The sequence below is a fragment of the Aythya fuligula genome, chromosome 1 (genome assembly GCF_009819795.1).
Source record: "Aythya fuligula isolate bAytFul2 chromosome 1, bAytFul2.pri, whole genome shotgun sequence".
In the NCBI taxonomy this organism is placed as follows: Eukaryota; Metazoa; Chordata; class Aves; order Anseriformes; family Anatidae; genus Aythya; species Aythya fuligula.
The window spans coordinates 52,573,416-52,594,986 of record NC_045559.1 but is presented as its reverse complement, the minus strand read 5'-3'; the positions used below and the strand labels follow the sequence as shown (position 1 = coordinate 52,594,986).

Below are 21,571 nucleotides of genomic sequence, written 5' to 3'. Positions count from 1 at the left end.
TTAGAACATTATGGAACAGTACGTTTAACAGTTTTTCTTGGGGTGACAAGCTGAAAATTATTTGGGGATTCACACCTCAGGCAAATTTTCCTTCTTTTCTATTATTTCAGATAGAAAGCTAGTATCTTTAGCTGAAAAGTAAATTCTTTACCTTTCTGTACAGCTTTCAAACAACAGAGAGTTACAGATTGTCTTTGCACAAATGTAGTGATTGCCATAGTAGACGAAACTGATGGATTGCTGGGTTTATCATGGAAAGCTCATGCTGTTTCTGTTGTCTAATATTTTATAGTTAACAGTGATGGAGTCATTGCTAACAGAAGTACTATTGTCTGGTTTAATACTTTGTGTATATCAACTTGAAAGCTATTTGGTATAAAGTAATAATAAAGGATATAGACTACAACTAAAATTTGTCACTTTCTACTTCAACATCCAAATGCTGTGTTTTCCCGAGAATTTTATACAGCATCTTCTGCTATTATTTTAAGCAGTGTACAGATTAACAGATGCATTAACATTTTAGTTTCTATTTAGTTCATTTGTTTTTAATGAATAAATAAAGTATTAAATATCTGGCTTTCCTGAGCAAACAAGTGTAATGCAGCTGAGCTGTCTAAATGACCATCTGCTGAAGTCTTAGAAACTGATCACCATTATCAACCAAATTTGAGAGAGAGGTGGATTGGCAAAGTTTATTTAATCTCTTTCGGGGAACTTCATGGACAGAAAGGCAGGAGGAACTCAGTTGGTATTCTGTAATAGTTGGCTGCTCAGCCAGCTGAGGCTTAGCTCTGGATTGACCACAACACATGCCAGCTCTTGCATGTTTTAGTGATCTTTTTATGTTACTCAGGATAGATCTGCAACAATTTTGAAAGATTTTGCAGTGTATTATTTCAATTATTTCACGAACTTCAAATTAACAACAAAAAAAGGGGGGGGGGGAGGGAAGATACAATTGAAATTTATTTTCCTATATTTGCATTATAGAAACACACTAAGTAAAAACCAGACAATTCTTTTTACATTAATGTTTTAAAAAACTATGAGCTTTTCACATACCTGAGATTAAGTTTGTGTGTCTCAAGTATTTGGTTATTTCATGTTATTGAAAACACGATATAACTTCCTGTTCTAGCAGTGGGATGATTATTTTTTCCAGACCAGTGCATATGGCCTTACTAAATTATTGTTCTTCAGACAACACCAAAGGATCACCTGTGATAACCTGTTAAAAATTCAACTAAACAGATGTGCATACAGTGATAAGAGATACTGCAGTTTCACAATAGTATGGAAATGAAGTCAAATTGTGTGGTGAAATTTCTAGCTGTTTGATTTTTCTCAACATGGTGGATACGAATTATAGAATCATAGGATCATGGAATATCCCAAGTTGGAAGGGACCCATAAGGATCATCGAGTCCAATCCTGGCACCACACAGGTCTACTCAAAAACTCAGACCACATGACTATGCGCACAGTCCAAACACTTCTTAAACTCCGACAGGCTTGGTGCTGTGACTGCATCCCTGGGGAGCATGTTCCAGTGTGTGACAACCCTCTTGGTGAAGAACCTCTTCCTGATGTCCAGCCTGAACCTCCCTTGTCGCAGCTTGACACCATGCCCTCAGGTCCTATCACTGGACACTAAAGAGAATAGGTTGGCACCTGCCCCTCCACTCCCTGTCATGAGGAAGGTGTAGGCCGTGATGAGGTCTCCCCTCAGCCTCCTCTTTTTCAGGCTGAAAAGGCCAAGTGACCTCAGCTGCTCCTCATATGTCTTGCCCTCTAGGCCCTTCACCATCTTCGTAGCCCTATTACTCTTAAAGAAGAATTCTATGCAGAGTAAAAGGAAACTGTAGTATTCTTTTTTGGGGAAAAGAACATGCAAGTTCAAGTGCTGCTCAAATGAATTGTGGTTTTTTTTTTTTTTTTTTTGTTTTTTTACCATTATTGTGAGCATTATCAAAATGTCATTGTCATATTCCTGTTGAAAAGACATCTATTATGTGGCTAATGACATATATTACATTACTGTGATATCATAAATGTTCAGTGGTGGAGTAAGAGTACAGGGACCAACAGCATCTAAGAGATAAAAGTTCTTCAAAGAAAAAAATGGAAGGATGGAAGGAATTAACACTTGAATTAGGGCTAGTGTCTACACATCCCATGCATAGATTTCAAACTGGCAAAGTGTTCTAGAGAATTATTGACTCCATAACTAACCAGATGGTACAGATCCAACAATTCACTCTGTACAATAAATAAACTAATTCCTCTTGCAGCTGTCTGAAGCAAATGAAGTTTGGTACTGCATCCAAAATGGAACAAATACAGAATTGTAATGAAATAATTTAAATTGGAAGTGGCCTCCAGAGGTCCAAATCTGGTTCAAATCACTGCACAAGGCAGGCCCAGCTTAGATCAGGTTGTTCAGGGCCTTGTCTAGTCATGTTTGTAAAGTATCTCTAAGGACAATGATATGGAAGCCCATTCCAATGTTTGACTATCTAAACAACATTTTTTTTCCCTGTATCTATTTGAAGTTTGCAGCTTACGAGTGTTATCTATTGTCCTTTCACTGTGCACCTCCAGAAGGAGTCTGGCTTAACCTTTTCACTTGCTTTTAATTAGGTAGGTGAATACAGCAGTTAGATCCCTCCTTGATCTTCTCTGTAGTCCTATAGCCACTGAAGTTCTTCAAGTAAGTCAGCATCTTGGTCTGGAAAGCCCAAAGAAGCACTCTAGATACTCTTGTTCTCACAAATGTTAAAGAAGGGAAATAATCATGTCCCTAACCTGTGGATTACACTGTTGAACCTTTGAGTCCTGTCAGTTTTTTACACACCTTGTAGTCTACCTGCTGGAATCATATCTTGCCAATTTGGCTATAAAGATACTAAGGAAACCTTCCCAACAGCCTTGCTAAAGTCAAGGTAAACTATAATTACTGCTCTCCCCAAATTCCTCGAGTTAGTCACTGCATCACAGAAGGCAATGTAGTTTGTCAGTCCCTGATAAATCTCTGCCACCTGTTAGAATAGAGTGGTTAGTTGGAAGGGACCTACAAAGATTATCAAGTCCAACTGCCTGACCACTCTAACTAAAAGTTAAAGCATGTTATTGAGTATTATCCAAATGTCTCTTGAACACTGACAGGCTTGGGGCATCAGCCAGCAGTCTAGGAAGCCTGTTCCAATGTATGACCACCTTCATGGTAAAGTACTTTCTTTAGTCTAGTCCGAACCTCTCCTGGTGCAGTTTTGTGGAGCGACCTCCCTCTACAGTTTTCCTCCTCGGGAAGTTGTAAAGAGCAATGAGATCACCTCTTAGCTTTCTTTTCTCCAGACTAGACAATCCAAATGTACTCAGCCTCTCCACATAGGACATGCCTTCCAGCCCTTTCCCCAGCTCTGTTGCCCTCCTCTGGATACTTTCAGGTACCTTACGTTTCAGATACCTCTGAAATATTGTGGAGCCCAGAACTGCACACAATATTCAAGGTGAGGCCACACCAATCAATGCTAAATGCAGCGGGAGGATCACCTCTTTTGACCATCTTGCTATACTAATTGCAGTTTGCCTATTTGGCTGCCAGGGCACAGTGCTGATTCATGTTGAGCCTGTTGTTGACTGTTCTCAATCTCCTTCTTGTTCTTCATGTTCTTCATGTAGCTGGACATGAATTACAAGAAGATTTGCTCCATAATCCTCTGAGTACTGAAGCTAGACTGGGTGTGAGGCTAGACTTTGCCTTTTTCCTATCACCAGGAATCTCCATTGACAGATGTGACCATTCAAAGATGACAGAGACACCAAGTGCCTTCACAAGACACCAACCAGTTCCCTCAGCTCCTGAAATGCATCACATCTGTTCTCATGGACTTGGGTATTTCCACTTGGTCCCTGAACCAGTCTTATTTGTTCTGTAGGTTGTGCTTCACTTGCCACAGACTCTACCAGGGAAGCTACTCACTAATGAGGGCCTTAGGTGAAAAGACTAGTTAAAGTATTAGGAAGCAGACTTTGAGCTAGGTATCTGTGGTTACAGAATAACTTCCTAAGAAACAAACAGAACTGCGCAGAATTTGATGGAACACAGCATGTCAAACTTGTTTGAAATCAGTCCAATAAGCAAGGGCTTGCCTGTGAGGACACAGTGGGAAGTTCTGTTATAAAGCATTTTATACTTGTTTTGACTGAGTAGCTTTGAGGATTCTGTTTTAAAAATATAATTGCTTTGTTTTATACTTATACTTTTGCCTGGTATAAAAGCTTTTTATCTTCTTGAGGTGGTTACTCTTAAGGAAAATGTTGAGGCAGGTCCATCTAAAACCTCTTCCTATCTTATTCTCCACCGGAGAAAAAACTTCTCAAACTGCCTCCCCCCCAGCCCTACCCCAACCCAAGTACCACATTTTCCACCTTTGCTGCTTCTTATTCTTTAATGTAAATGCAGATGGTTGTTCTCATAAGCCTAGTTGAAGCAGATGTGCCAGCCCACAAAAAAGCTGCTGTGCACTGACAGTTACCATAACTTGAAAAGGCTGGGCTGTATGTTGCTTGGCTGTTATGTTTTATTGAATACCAAAGTCAGTCTTGTTTGAGGCTAGTGAAAAATTGCTTTTTCATTTTGTATTATATGGGATTAAACAATACTCATGGGAAGAAAAATTATGTGATTCAATGTCTAACATAGCTTTTATATGTCTGAGATTACGAGTTGATAAAATATCAAGAAAATGTTACTAAGCTATTGTTGTGGGGCTATTAAGTCACCTTGGTTATCGCAAGGTTGTTTTTTTCTTTCTGAGAAGCTGACTATGAAGACTAATAGCTTACATTTCTCTTAGATTCTGAAAATACTAAAGACATGGTCTTTATGAATGAAAATTACATGATTTAGTTTGCCATTGGTCCTTCTATGAATGCTTTGGGAGCATTTTCAATGAAAGTAGATGCCATAGTCACAGCCTTGGATCTTGCAGTCAGAATACAGTATATTCTTCTACGTGCTTATAAATAAACTAAATTCATCTGGAATTTTCTGTAATGAGGCAACCCCAATTATGCTGGGAATAATTTTGAACTCTTAAGAACATGAAAACCTTTGTTTTGATTTATTAGTAAACACAACAACCAAGAGGAGCTGCGTCATCTCAAATTTCTATTCAATTAAAAAAAATTGAAGCCAGTGACTTTTAACACCTGTCTTTAAATGTCACTGCTGTTATAAGCAGTACTTAATACTAAACTTCAGTTTATATGAAATATTATGACAGCTCTTGGAAAATTCTAAGTAGTTTTATTTTGGCTTTCTCTAGGGAGAATTGGCTGTTCATACAGAGATTCTGCTATGGATTAAATGCACTAAACTATTAATGTGATAGATTTCTTTAGAGTTGTTCTTCACTGTTACTGCATCTGATAGTCAATTACATCAAAGTAGTAAGGATTTTTCAATATATTAGAAACTTTTTACATAAACTTATTTATGTAGTGAGTCATTATGGCAGTTTTTTTTCTGGAAAAAATCAGTTTGCTAATGATTTTTAGGTTGAAACAAACCCTGTTTCACTGTTCAGGAACTATTCGTGATCATGAATTAATAGAATTTTCAATTCTTGGAAAGGTAATGAGGAGGATTAGCAGAATTGCCGCCCTGGACTTCCAGAGGGCAGAGTTTGGCTTGTTGAGGAGACTGGTTGGCAGAGTCCCTTGGGAGGCAGTCCTGAAGGGCAAAGGTTGGACACTTCAAGAAGACCAAACTAATCTCCTTCTATGACAAGGTGACACACTCAGTGGATGACAGAAAGGCTATGGATGTAGTTTACCTAGACTTCAGTAATGCTTTTGACACCATTTCCCATAGCATTCTCCTGGTGAAACTGTCTGCTCATGGTTTGGGTGGATGTACACTTTGTTGGGTTAAAAGGTGGCTGGATGGCTGGGCCCAAAAAAATGTTGTGAATCTGAGTGAAAGCCAGTTGGAGGCCGGCCATTAGTGGTGTCTCCCAGTGCTCAGTACTGGGGATGCTTCTCTTCAATATCTTATCTTGATCAAAGATCTGGACAAGCAGATTGAGTGCACCCTCAGAACTACACCAATTTAGGTGCAAGTGTTGATCTGCTCGAGGGTAGGAGGGCTCTGCACAGGGATCAGGATTGGCTGGACAGATGGGCCAAGGCCACCTGTATGAAATTCAACAGGGCTAAATGCTGTGTCCTGCACTTGAGGCACAACTCCATGCAATGCTACAGGCTGGGGAGCAATGGCTGGAAAGCTGCCATGCAGAAGGGGGCCTGGTGGTATTGGTCAATAGCTGGTTGAATATGAGCCAGAAGTGTTCTCAGGTGGCCAAGAAGGCCATCAGCATCCTGGCTTGTATTAAAAATAGTGTGGCCAGCAGGGTTAGGGAAGTGATTGTCCCTCTGTACTCAGCTCTGGTGAGGCCACACCTCGAATACTGTGTTACTCTAATACAAGGATACTGAGGTGCTGGAGCATCTCCAAAGAAGGACAACAAAGCTGGTGAAAAGTCTAGAGAATGAGTCTTAGAGGAGCAGTGGAGGGAGCTGGATTTGTTTAACCTAGAGAAGAAGAGGCTTGGGGAGACCTTATTGTTCTCTACAATTACCTTAAAAGAGGCTGTAGTGAGATGGGGATCAGTATCTTCTCCCAAGCACTAAGGGATAAGATTAAAAAATCACCTTAAGTTGTGCCAGGGGATGTTTAGGTTGGATATTAGGAAAAAATTCTTCACTGAAAAGGTTTTAAAGTATTGGAACAGGCTGTCCAGGGAAGTAGTTGAGTGACCATCCCTGGAGATCTTCAAAAAATGTGTAGATGTAGTGTTTAGTGACATTAGTTTAATGGCAGACTTGGTAGTGCTAGGTTAACATTTGGACGAGATGATCTTAGAGGTCTTTTCCAACCTAAATGGTTCTATGATTCTATGACTCTATGATTCTATTCTTGGGATTTAGGGGAGCTGTTTTATCATATATTCAGCTAGCACATTTCTGGGGCAGTGTAACAGTTGGACTCTGATTATTACTTAACAGACAGAAACTGCAAATTTAAGATTTTTCTAAGTCTTGACTTCCCTTAAAAAAGAATGGATATGTTTCTGTATTCTAATTCTCTTCCTCCCATCCTCCATACCCTGAAATAGATCACAACCAATCTAGAAAGCAGCAAATTTTTTCAGTTTGATATCCTCTGTTTTGAGAAAAGAACACACAAACATTACTATTGCTAAGTAGTTGTGTATACATATTTTAAAATATAAAATAAATCATATAAATAGTTATAACTGTAGCTTGAGTGATAGCTGTCTGATCAGAACCCTTTCCTGAAATTATCCTGAGGACTGCAGATTATAAATTCCAGGTTTGTAAGGAGTTCCAAAAGCGGGTCACTAGTCTAGGAAGAAAAATATAAATGGTAGACAGAGGAATTCTAGAGTTTTACCTGAAATTGTGAAGAAGTGCTTGTCTGCAAGGCATTCTGTTAAAGTTAACAAATCTGTTGCAGAAAAGTAAGAATCTATAACTCTCAAGTTAGGTAAATATAAGATTTGGCTACATTTGTTAAGCTCTAACTTTTAGAAGATAATGCACATAATGAAGAAAGGCTGGGGATGTGCAGCCTGATGAAGAGAATGCTCCGGGGAAACTTAATTGCAGCTTTTCAGTACTTACAGAGGACTTATAAAATAGACGGGGAACAACTTTTTGCTCAGTCAGACAATGATAGGACAAGGGGGAGTGGTTTTAAACTAAAAGAAGGGAGATTTAGATTAGGTGTTAGGAGGAAATTCTTCCCTCAGAGGGTGGTGAGGCACTGCAACAGGTTGCCCAGAGAAGCTGTGGATGCCCCATCCCCGTTCAAGGGCCAGGCTGGACAAGGCCCTGGTCAACTTGATTGAATGGGTGGCATCCCTGCCTATGGCAGGGAGGTTAGAACCAGATGGTCTTTAAGGTTTCTTCCAAGCCAAGCCATTCTATGATTCTGTGATAATAAAGGGATCTGAAAGGAATGCAAAGGGTAGTTGCAATTCATGTACAGCATTTTATCAGATTTGTGAAAACTGTGGAGGCTTTGAATAAGTTGGAGTCAGCAGACACAAACTTCATAACTGAATTTTCTAAAGGACTCCTTACACAAACATAATATTACTCCATTCCAATGAAATATGGAAAGATTGGTCACTGTTTTAGAAGTATTAGAGTACATATGATTTATATGTTGCCTAGCTATATTTTCAAGGATATTCCACATCCCATGTCTTAAAATAGCTATCACTGATACCATGGCAACACAAGAAAACACTTGCAAGCAAAGGATCAAAGAGCTTGATTTCCTTTCCAGGGCATTTTTAGATATTGCTGCATGAAGCATCTTTCCATGAATTTGTGGCAGACCTAACTAGTGACTAAAACCCACATTTTCTACCAAAACTGACCCTGAAGAAAATATGAAACTTCAAAAAATATTAACTGGTTAAGTTTTATGAACATTAAATGACAACACTATGTATTTAAATTGTAAGGGTGTTTTACAAGTAGGAGATTACAATTGAAAAAGCCAGGGCTTCTATAATATGCAATTACTGCAACATACCCTAGATTTGAATTTGGAAAATTGTTTAGAAGACAAGTGATGCTACATCCTGAAATGGAGGATTTTATTTATTTATTTTTTTTTTGCCCCCCCCCCCCCTGAAAATCCCATTTAGTGGTGGGATTTTTAGGAAAAGTACAGATTCAAGGAACTGTGAAGTCTTTGTCAAAGGAAGATTTAGTCTTTCCCATAAAGGAAAAAGGAAAAGGCAGTTCAAGTTCTTCCTCTCCTTTCTTCAGAACCTTAGAAGTAGACTGAAATACTACTACATCATTGGAAGCCATGAAGGAACTAAAACAGGTTGGGTTGTTTGTCTTCCAGTGTGTTTTAACAAAGTTATGATTAGTTTAATCAGGCATAGCTTCTTCTATGGATATTTAGTTCCTTAAGCAATACTGTGGCTTAAGAACTGCATTCATTTTTTTTCCATACTTTGTTTCCTTGAACAATCCTTTATAGTTTTATCAAAATGGTAGTCCTGTAACCACTATCTACTTGTAAGAAGGTCTGTATACACCCAAATATCTGCAAAAGGTCAAAGAGATTTGAAATTAAAAATAAAGAAAAGTAGAGGTCTATACAAATTATTATCGAAAGAGCATATAGAATTACTTTTTACTTTTATAACCCTTGAAAGAAAAACATTTTGTTTGCCTGTGCTGATTACTCTACTGACCTAATAAAGTTATCTGTTAATAACCTTTTTTTTCTTCTGTCACTCTGCAGAACACAATACACAGATTGTGCTTGTGCTCTTTCAAGGAGAGTCAGAATACTACCCTAACAATTTCATGCTCTGAAATGGAGTCAGTATATTCAGAGCATAATATCAATTACATAGCTGAGAAGAAAACCTTTCTCTTTTTGTAATGACTGTTATAGAGATAAAGTGCAAAAAGATTAATCACACTGAGAGCAGAAGAATTACTAAAGCTATAAATCTTTGGTAAGCAAGACTACTTTTCTATTTGAATAGTAGTATTTATAATATTGTTGAGGCACAATGTCTATTTTCTGCTTTCTGAATAAGTGTTATTCTTCCTGGGCTTCAATAAGAATAGAGTTTGTATGTAGTGACAGCCTTTGTTTGTCAAGAGCAAAGATCTTAGGGTATGTGAACTAAGGCCTGTTTCTCCAGCAATCAGTGAGGACTCTAAAATGAACTCTGTGGAAACAAAATATCATGAAAATGATGAACTACACATGTTTGATATGTCATTGATTTCAGTAACGTGTAGGAATGTAATAATAGTCTTTTGAAAAATAAATATAAAGTAATTGCCTACTTTTTTAAAACAAAAAATTGCATTATTTCAGCATAAAATCTCTTCTATTGTGCAAATAGACTATACAAAACTAGTCACATAAACACATTTTCATATTTGACAAGGGAGAACAAATAGAAAGCATCTTGAATTGAAATAAAACATAGAAAGATTTATTTTAAAAACAAATGCCATTTTCAAATACAGAAAAAATTGTCCCATCTTGAAATACATTTTTTGCAGTTATTTAATTTAGTGGCAATGATTGCTTTTTTTAAGTCTCAATTTTGTTGCCTTTTATACAGTGTTGTAGCATAATATCAACATAAATATGCAATTGTACATACTCTAATCCTTTATTCTGCAGCATTTAAGCCGGCTACACAACCTGTAGTATTTGAATGATTTCGGTGGGGTTCCTTTTAAGCAGAGTATTCTCAGTGAGTATTACAATTTCAAAGCCTTAGTGAGAAAAATCTAATGTACAGTGTGACTTTCGAGTGCTAATTCCCACTTGGATGTGCCAGGGTTTGTCACATAGAAGACTCTTAATGCATTATAACAACAGTACATGTATGTCCACTCCTGCAGTTATTTAGGTATAGCTCATGTTTGTTACAGACCCTTTGCCACTAAGATAAGTCATAAATTTGCCAATTAATGACATCTGGGATGAAGAGAAGTAAAAGTAGGAGGTATAAAATATGATTCTGTTAATGTTACTGGTTACATTAAAAGGATAGTTACACATTGTATTTATGTATATATTGTAATTATTCCTCTTACTTCACAAATGTATGATTTAAGACATATATTATTTTACTTTTTAAAATTTGTGTCACACCCTGCTGAGTGCCATGAGGGATGTCCAGTAGTATGAAAAGGCAATAATTGGCTTCAGTGGGAATTTTCTCTAAGTAAAAGAAGTATGCATGTCTAGTGTACAAAAAAGCTTTCAGCAGTGTTGAAAATCATCTCTCTTTTGTTTGGAGTTTATTTAAAGCAACTGCAGAATAATGCGTTCTCCAGTTTAAGAAAATATTTTAATACACCACAAAGTTGAAAAAATATTTAATTACAGTATAAAGAGCTTAAATAAAGTAGTCTTCCTTTAGCTTCTACATTTTTAAGGCAGTTTATGGATTTTGTATCCTATAATTCCATTTTATTTGTGCACTGAAGAGCATGGATGTATTTATGATATTTACCAATAAAGATGAGCTTTCTTCCAGGTAATTTAACTTAAAATTAGGAGTCATTTTCCTTTCCAGTTAATGTAATTCCGATTAGGACTTTGCAAAAATGTAACATTTTTAATATTTTATTTTTAATTTTGATTACTATAATATAATGTTTTTACTAGTAAATGTTACTAGTAATGTTTACTAGTAAACTGCCATTTACTAGTAAATGTTTGCTAGTTTTTACTAGCAAATGTTTTGTTTGTTTGGAAAATGACTATTTCTTTTGAATGTTCATATAGGTGGAGATGGCATAGTATTTAATATACTATATACTATGTATTTCCAAATCAATGGCCATAAGTATTTTTTATCCCCCTGGTGTTTGTATTGGAGTTATAGTGCACCCCATCATTAAAAAGCGTTTCATGTTTCTGTTGTTGACTTTTAATATGACTAGTGCTAACTTCCTAGAATTAAGTAACAGTTCTAAGAAGCAATATTTTAGTACAGTGTTAGCAAAGAACTTGTTTTAATTTCCTGTCACACCTACTAACCTCAATTTTTATGGAAGTTCTTGGGTTTGTTGATAGTACCAGAACGAACTCTGTTTTCTCCTGGGAGACCAGGCTTCTTCTCTGATCTGCTCCTGAGCCTAAGCTTGTCATCTCCACCCTCACTCTGCTGCTTTCATTTGTCTAGATTGTAAATTATTAAAGGCCTTTCAAGTGGTAGAGAGTCTGGAAGACTGGGGATCCCTCCCTGCGATTTCAGCCCCTGATGAAATGTCAGTACCAACAAAATTGTCAGTAGCCATTTATTTGTTTTTCACTTGGCGTTTTCCTTGAAGGTTTACTTTCAGTTTTCAGTAATATGTTTCTATTATTAACCACATTTTATTGTGTTCTGATTAACAGAAACAAAAGTCACTTTCTCTACAGAGAATATTTAAAGAATATTTTAAAGAATCTGATTAGTTAAAAAAGAAAAAAAAATAAACAGGAGAAGGGAAATGGAAAATAATGCCATGTACAGTTGTCAAATGAGCTTAACCTTGTATTTTCTTTAGATGTTAACTTCTAGGAATGCTGGTGGTATTCCTTGGAAGTAGAAAGGCTCTAAGGAACACAGAAGGAGATCACAGCTTTTTATATAGATAAAGGGTGTTGAGGCACTGGAACCTGCTGCCCAGGGAAGCTGTGGATGCCCCATCCCTGGAGGTGTTCAAGGCCAGGCTGGATGGGGCTTTGGGTAACCTGGTCTAGTGGAAGGTGTCCCTGCCCAAGGCAGAGGGTTTGGAACAAGGTGATCTTTGAGTTTCCTTCCAATCTAAACCATTCTGTGATTCTATGCAATTTGACCATTTACAATATACTTTATGATTCTCTGATTCTAAAGGATACATTGATTTTCAAGCAATTTCAAATACTAACATAACAACGATGAGATAAAGAATAATAAAGAATGAAGGGAGAGGGGATGATTTATTCCTGTCTATTACAGCTGTTTTTGTCTTGACAATCAATATATCAGTAACTACCCAAGCAAGGACATGATTCCTATGGTTGTTACCTCTCAGTTATAGCTCTTAGAGTTCAGCAGCTGAAGATCCTAGTGCCAGCCTTGTGGATTCAGCCATGTACGGGTTTTAGGTGCCATATCACGTTACTCTTCTCTGTCTTTGGAGAGAATCCCAAAGCGTTGTTGGCCAACAAGTATATGATTAATACAGAGATTTTTCAATGTGCTTGGCAGTCCCTGTACAATTACCTCACGCTGACAGCTGTGCCTGATGTTCAGTCAGTTTTGCTTTTTCTGTACAATTGGCATTCCTTTAATTTTTTTCTGAGTATTCTGTAACTGCCCAGAAGTCGTTCAAAATGGAGCCTTCACATACTCTTGCTTTTTTTTTTTTTTTTTTTTTTTTTTTTTTATATACATGTACATCTTTTATGTTTTCTTTTTCTTTCATGATCACAGAATATGGTAGGCACTCAAGTGCATTGGATGTGAAGTACAAAAATGCAGTTGAAGTGAAAGCAAAGTTAATAATTAAGTATCTGAACTCCAGGTTCCACATGCTTTGAAATTGATAAAATGAAAGGAAGAAAGAAAAAAAAACTTTCAAAAAAGCAGCTCCATGGATCAGTGGGAATTAAGTGTCTTAAATACATAAATCGTACACTGAAGTAGAGGTGCAGACTGAGGAATTATACTTCATAATTGTATTTGAATTTGTAAATTGGAGAGACAGACTGTAAGGATGAACAAAGATGGGGCATTAAGACATCAGGAAGGCATCAGCTGAAATAGATGTTAGTATTAAAATAAAAGAAGTCAATTAGGAGATGTCACTGTTTTAATGTAATAAAAAAAGATAAAATATAGAAAGGAAATTGAAGTTCTTTTAAGAGTACTTCTCCTACATTAACTGATTACATTGCTACATGCAGTATTTAAATGAGCTGTTACTGATCACAGTTCATAAATAAAAGGATAGGTAGACATTTGTATCAAATGTAATTTATAAGTGGTGACAGACAAACAAGTATTTAAGCATTCATTACTGACAAGATAATACTACAGTGATAATTTACTGAATAGTATTATTAAGAACTAGTGATAATACACCATTTTGAAATACATTTCAAATTTCTGAAGTGAACGTTTTAATAGTAACATTTATTTATTCGTTAATACATTTCTGTATTAAAGTAAATGCCAAAACATGATATGTAAAGTTGAGAGCCTGGTTTCAGTCTTAATGGTGATTTTTAAGGGAATTTTAAGATATCTGTCACCACAAACTATTGTGTGAGTGGTTTCATACAGCACTGTCTGTGGGCAAACAATCATCATAACAGCACTAAATAAACAGAATAATCTCTTATTCTCCCGAAGTTATGTTCTCATGCTGAAACACTTTAAGAGACTGGTGTTTCACAACATTTCAGTAATAAATTGCCTAAGATAAAGTTTAGAAATTAAACAAACATTGGTTGTTTTTCTAAGGAGAATATAGTTTCTTAAACAAAATACAATAGTGAGTGAAGTGGGGACTTTAGCCTGTGTACTAAAAGCATAATTCTGCCTTCTCTTTGCCACATACTATTCACAATCTGATAAAGTTGATTACTAGAAAATAAATATCATCTGATGTAGTTATATATATACTAGAAACTCCTAAAATCTTAAAAATAGAATTAAAAAAAATGTTTCAAGAAAGCTAGAATCATCTATTTTATAGTACTTTGTCATTTATTATTACTTATTCGTTACTTTGTTTTAAAGTCCAGACGAAGAGTTTCAGAATGGACATTATAATCAGTCTATACAGTACCACAAAAGTGAAACAAAGCCCTGTGTTGTTGTGTTTGCTTTTTTGTTGTTGTTCATGGTGTTTTTGTTGTTGTTTTTTTCCATAAATTATTGGGATAGGCATTGTTCTGTGACAATCTGTGTTCTGGATTGTTTCTGTGAGGATGAATTTAAGAAATGGTTTCAATAGATAATTTCAGTAAAATTAGCAGAAAATAAAGCAGGAAACAAGGAAACAGTTTCTAGTAAGAGAGTGAAAAGATGAGAAGCATAAATGCAAATATGGTTTCATGAGGTGTTAACAAAGGAAAATAAACAAGAAAATACAAGACCTTGTGGAGCCCTAGTTGAGCTTGTTTGTGTACTAACAATTAAACCTATTTCTTTAGATGATCCTAAGAGTCTTTTCCAACCTAAGTGATTCAATGATTCTATGACGTTTCATAGAAACTATATATTGCTATAAAGCTGTGCGATGTAAATTTTAAAGGTTAACATGCTAGAAATTATAGTATCTTGCTTAGAGTTGAAGGAAGTGCTATGTAAGGCCGAATATGAAAGATAGCAGAGGAACTTGTCCCATTCTCTTAGTCTATCTTGAAAAGCACTGTGCATATGCAGAGGGATTAGCCTATAAAATCCTTTCATGTTATTTGTACTGCCATATATTTTTTTATCTACTGAAAAAAAAAAAATGTATTAATAAAGAACATTTGGTATTCCATATTTGGAAATCCTGTTCCCCTAAGAGTTTTAGCGGCTCCATGAATAGGATGGAAACAACAAGACTTGCCTGATTCTTTTTTCTGTATCCAGACAGAATTAAATCAAGATGAAGGAAGTTGTTTGATCTAATTATTTTTTTTTTCTGTGATTTCTTTTTCATTACTCAGTATAATGTTTTCAATATGCCAGATGTCAATATGTATTGTCATATTTTTCACTTGGAACTTAAGTACAGTGAGGAAAAAAAAAAACATTACAAACAGAGCTCAGAATAGAACAGGTGCTGCAAATGGTATATGCCATTACTATCACAGTATTACAAAAATTATACAAAATGGAAGGAGGCTGATGTCGCTACAAAATTTAACAGCAATTTACTGAAGGTGCTACACAAAGGTCTAAATAGAGGACAAGCAATGACATATGACTTCCAGGACTGAGTTAAGAAATAAGAAATTCATTCTGACACCATTAAAAATCACTGGTAGCATTGGGTTCCCAGAAGTGGAAAGAGGTAATCTGATTTACTTTATAGAAAATTTGGTCTTGCTCAGTTTATGATAAAATATGAGACAGCATTTATTTGAATGTGAAATGTTTTACCTGAGGCTTTGTCTTCTCCTTTGCTAGACAGTGTTGAGTGAAAAATTCTATGAATATTTTGCAGTTCTGGCTGGCATCTGGATATGTTTGCATTTGTTTCCCATAGTGTTTAATCATCTCCTCCACAGGATTTAGAGTATGTCATAAACCAAAGTTAAGACAGCTTCTCCATATAGTATTTTCTCTTCAAGACCTATTGCATTTCTGCCTGTTAGAGGAGTGTGAGAAATCAGCTGCTGAAAGGTTAGTCATGAGACATCCTTGTGGTTACAAGAAGACTCAGTATATCCTTGGAGGGATTGCTTAAGTTGTGCAAATATTTCAAAAGATTCTCTGATTGCTGCTTTAAGTTCCATAAAGTTCCTTTGTTTTTCGAAAGACATTTAAAAAAATGTTACAGAAAAAAGTGGTGACAATTTGGAAGTTCCTGTTAAATTATTTTATGGGGAGATGTCATGGCTATCAGAATAGTATTATTTACCGTCAAAAAAAGAAAGGTATGGACAGGATTAGTTTGTTTAAATGTGTGCATATAAACAACTCTTCCATGAAGCTACGGATGTTACTGAACTCAGAGGGAAATAATAGAAATTTTTACTGTGGTATTCAGCATTATACATGTACATTTCTGTGTAGTCTGCTTTGTTATACCCTGCTGTGCGTAGATTTTGATGAGTATGTTTCCTTACTTTTAGCTGATGTCTCCATTTTGTGGTGACAGTAAAAATGAAAGCAAGTATCTTCAAACTACCTTAGTCAGGATTTTACTTGTATAATTTCCAATGAACCATCCTGTTGCAAAAAAAAAAAATGAATTAGAGTAAAATTTTTCATGTTGGTTATGATGTTGCTTTAACTCTATCATATTTATGTCAGGATTTACAGATTTTGTTCTAATATGGCAGATGTTTTTTCCTTTGCAAATTTTTTTTTTGATGCAATATTTGCAGCAATTCCTTTTATTAAATATGTGACCTGCTGTTTTTAGGAGGTTAGCTTGGAGGTAAAGTCATAGTTATTTAAGTAATAGGTTCTAGGATTACCCCAGCATAGTTTCAGTTCAGCTCATTGATTGCCTAGAATTCCCATATTGTTAACCTCTCCTGGAAGGAGAATTCTGTCCAGCTGGCTCCCCTGTATTAAATTATGACATGATTTATTAGTTGCTTCATGCACTGTTGATCACTTGGGCTGTTTGCTGTGAAATCTTCCATAGAATACCCATACTTAAAATGTAGTTTGAATGTTTTTAGAGTTTTATGCAGTTTAGAACAGCTGCTGTGTTGTCAGATAGAAGCATAAGATGGTAAATAATGAGCTATATATCGAGTGTATCCAAAAATAAAGGCATTAAAAGAATTTCCAGATTTGCAAAGTCTAGCTAATAAACACATAAACTTTATAGCAGTATATTTATCTTACCTCTTTTTTTTTTTTTTTTTTAAATCAGCAGTGTGCTTGAGAATCCATTGGATATGGAAAATAAACAGAACTTAAGGGAATAGTGTAGATATGTGGTCAACTTTGGAAATACACACAGAAAAATATAACTTAGAGTATTAGTTTATCTCCCTTTACAGTTTTAATAAAGAAGATGGTGATTTGCCTCATTATCTTTTCAAAGGTGTCATAAATTGTTCAGACTTATGCATGGGTACAGTGCACTAATACTGAGATTGTAGCTCACTGGGTAGTGATTTTAATTGCCTGGATGATTAGTTTGCCTAGAGAAGAGGGTGTAAAATAGATTGGATAACTTGAAAAGATTGATGATTTCATCTTTCTAACTCAGTTTGCACATTTTAACTTTGAAATAGTCTGTGCAGTTTATGTATTTGAAATATTCTATGTAATGTGTATTAGAAAAGTTTATTGATGTGACCCTTGCAATAGGAACCATGGGAGTCATTGTTTGCTTTCCAAAAATATATATATTTAATAAGATCTTATTATAATCCCTGTAGTAGAAATACCAAGAGTTTCATTCCATGTACTCAGTAATTAGACCTAAAGTTAACTAATCACAGAATCACAGAATTGTAGGAGTTGGAAGGGACCTCGAAAGATCATCGTGTCCAACCCCCCTGCCAAAGCAGGTTCCAGGTAGGCATCCAAATGGGCCTTGAATATGAGGCACTTACAAATTATTATATGGTCCTAGAGCTGAAACCACCTGCAATCTGTTTTGTCAAATCTAATCTTCATGACTAAAGGAACTTTCTTTGTCTGTTAATTATCCCTCATTAACATCCAGTTCTTCAATAGTGGTCCTCAAACCAGTACACAGTCCATAATATCTGACGTTCCTCAGGGCTAAAAGGAGAGCCAAGTGTGAGGTTGCCTGCAGAAGATTTCTCGCTCACTGTTAGTGTCTAGAGATCAGTGAAGACTGGGAGCTGCTGCTGCAGGGAGGAGGGCTGTATTCTTTGGAGTTTCCTATTTCCCTTTTTCTTTGCCTAGCTTTCACAAAATGAATTCTGCTTATGTGTTTGTATCCCAGACTTGTGGTAAATTTGAAGAGTTGTATTTCTGCTGTCCTTTTTTTAACCCCATTACAATGATTTATCTCCAAATATGCCTGAGTCATCTTTCTGTGCTAAAAAGCCAGGATCCTGGCCAATTTGTTATTCTGTTGTTGTTTAAAGAAAGTATTAATTCTTATTCTGTCTTCTTAAAAATCAGCTGGCAAATACACTAATAAAAATTCTAAATGTTTTAGATTTCGTCTACATTTAAACACGAATATTTTGAACAACTAGGCTGAACTTGTAGTTTAGTTTTCCCACATTTTCATTAGTGGTAAACATGAAGGGTTTTGTTGTTATTCAAAATATTAATGGTACTGAAACAAACTGAGCACAGATTGTGATGCAAATGCTTCTCAGTGTTTTGAAGAAACAGCAAGAGCCTTTGCAGCTGCTCATTTCTGGAGAACAAACATTCTGTCTCACAGCAAAGCACAGACCTTCAGAACTGAAATAAACAAATACACATTGTTCTGTGTGATGTTTAAAAGATGTTTATGATAGAAGAAGAAGCCAACAAGAAGTGTTACTGAAGTCCTGCTGCACAGAACAACTGCCTGCCTTGTATCTTGTGGCACAGGCGTGGGGTGCCAGGAGTACTTGCAAGCCCTTCTGTCATCCCTTAGAACTTCTTTTCAGTGGATTTTCATAAAAGCCACTTGAAAAAAAAAAAAAAAAAAACACACTTTGGGGAAGATCATAATTTTAATACCAACATGATTTTGGTACTGTGTTAGAACAGTTAAATGATTCTGCTACCATATGTTAACTACTGTTCATCTTGCTCAATATACTGTTTACTCTGTAAGTAAAAGAGCTCATGAAAGCTGTGCCTGTGTTTTTCCCATTTTGCAGACTGCACAGAGGAAGTGTGGGGATTTCCCATGTGTCAGTACTTGAAGGACAAGGGCTGGTGTTGTGGTCGCAATGCTAGAATGTCAGCATGTTTGGTATGGTTCCCCTTCTTTTCTTTTTCCTACTGAGAGCTTTATCCAGATGTTACAGAATTCATTGTTTTTGGCTTCTATTCCTAGAGCCATGACTTTAATCCAAGACTCTACAGAATAACATCATTAATGTTGTAAGCATGATGAATTGTATCTAAAAAAATAGTATTGACCTTCCAGCATTATATATTTTATACTTGCTGGAGGCATGAAAAAATGAGTATTGACAGAAATGTATTTTAAGAGTGGACAGAGAGGCCAACCCTTTGCTGAAACGTAAACACAGTAACTCCTCGGGGTAATAGTTCCTGGCCAAGGACTTAGGGGGGAAGAAGGTAATTGTAGAAGGATTGCAATCAGTAACTCACCCAACGCCTTCATGATTCATAATATTGAATGTTCTGACTGTTTGAAACCTAAACAAACCTGCCTCTTCCAAAAACTATAAGAGCTCTAAAATCCTTGTGGCTTAACAGGCTGGAAACATCTTTTTAACACTGCACCAGGAGATGCAATGCTCTTAACGACCTAGCCTCAACAAGACAGGATGATGAACTCTTGTCTAATTTGAAAGAACAGATATGTATCAAAAGTTTTGACCACTATTTCAGTTAGAAGAGTAGTATTCCTTTACTTTATTAATTTTTAATTTCTTGTATTGAGATGAATCATAAGAGGTTCTGGTGAGCTTCTGGTGCTAGTTCTGTGCTTCTGTTGGAGAGAATAGTGTAAACTAAAGACTCAGTATAGGCTAACGTATCAAGGTTATATGAACTTGAGCTAACATGATAATTTACTGATAATAATTTAATTTAATTATCAGAAGAAGGTATAGGAGGATGGTTATTTAATATTTCTTAAGGCTTAAATGTGTTACCCTTGGCAAGGTTCAAAAAAAAAAAAAGTGCTACTTTTAGAGATGATGGTTGTAAAACTATTATCGCAAAAATACTTTCTAAAAAGGAATTGCCTGTTTTTCTTTTTGTTGCCAATGTCATGCAATACCATTTCTTCCTCAGCTATTTCCTTTCTCATTTCCTTTCTTTTGGAAAGGGAAAGTTTGGGCTGTCTTTCAATAATGGTAGGAGGATAACTTTTGAAAGCAAATGACCCCCAAGAGATCATACTGAACATGCCATATATATCTATTTTAGATTTCATAGAATTCACAGAAATTTGGCAGTTAAAAATGTTTTTGTTGTTTAAACTTTCACAAAAGGCAAGGAGCTCTTCTATGTCACTAAATACTTCTACTGTTACTATGTTTGTAGTTCCCTGTATGCATTTTACATGACTAGGATATTCCTTGCCTTCTAGGAGGTACAAGGGAGAGAGTGCAGTGCAGCTGGGCACCTACCTTCTTCCTAGGGCCAACGGTCTAGCTTGGGGAAACGGAATGTGCTGAACTATGTTAATATACTCAGCATTATTACATGTATTCTTTATTATGTGTTGTTCAAATTGGTTAAAGGGCCAAGGGCCAAAGGGTCTGGATGAGATACTCAGTTTTGGACCCTTCCAGTACATGTTAGAGCCCACATCCATCTTCTATGATGTGCACTGTATAAGTTTATACAACAAAAGTCAGATTTGATACTTGGGCAAATCCATGAATGGAGGAACTGCAACTACTAGGACAGTAGTTGAAGAACAGTTTGAAATAAAAGATCAGTTCTCAAATTAGGAGAAGGAAAAATGGATGATTCAGAGAGAAGCAGTTCTATTTGCTGTGGTGGAGTCTGGGGACTAAAGGTGATGATAATATGTAAGCGGTGAGGCATTTTTGATTTTTTATCTAATTTATTGTAGTGTCAGGTAATTTACTGATTTTTTACCTTAATTTCTAGTGCAGTCTTTACTACTCAGTTGAAAATTTTACAGGCAAAGTATCTTTTCAACTGCAGAAAAACATTCCATACTTCTAATTATTTGCCATTCTTTTTTACTATGGATCATAAAAATCAAGTACTCTCACACTAGCATCAGGATTTGAGGTCTGAGGAATTTTTTGTGAGAGATGATGAACAGCATTTTAAACTTCAATCCCTCTGAAATTTTTATTTTATTTAACTTTACATAAGGATGTTTGATTTATCTGTATACTAGAGCGTGACAGTAAAGACATTGTACATTGAAATAATATTTACTTTAAAATACTGATTATGCAAAGTGAATTACTCGTATTTCTGCAGAAACAGAAAATATTAAACAGAAATATATGACATTGCATTTATAACATTATAAAATATTTAATTATAATTGTATAATATAAAAACAGAAAAAAATCTTTTTAACACTTTCACATTACGTATTTCTCTGAAATTCTTTTAGAATACTAGGAAAAGGAAAAAAATTTGCTCATATCTATTTC

The 21,571-nt window shown here is 35.8% G+C and overlaps 1 protein-coding gene across 1 annotated transcript in view; it reads left to right on the top strand.

Moving 5' to 3' along the window:
• Positions 1 to 21,571, top strand: part of METTL25 (methyltransferase like 25) — a 65,307-nt gene that overhangs the window by 23,393 nt on the left and 20,343 nt on the right. Inside the window, exon 6 of the mRNA XM_032207792.1 lies at positions 19,109 to 19,203. Within this exon, the coding sequence (XP_032063683.1) occupies positions 19,109 to 19,203 (95 nt within the window). The remainder of the gene's footprint in view (positions 1 to 19,108; positions 19,204 to 21,571) is intronic.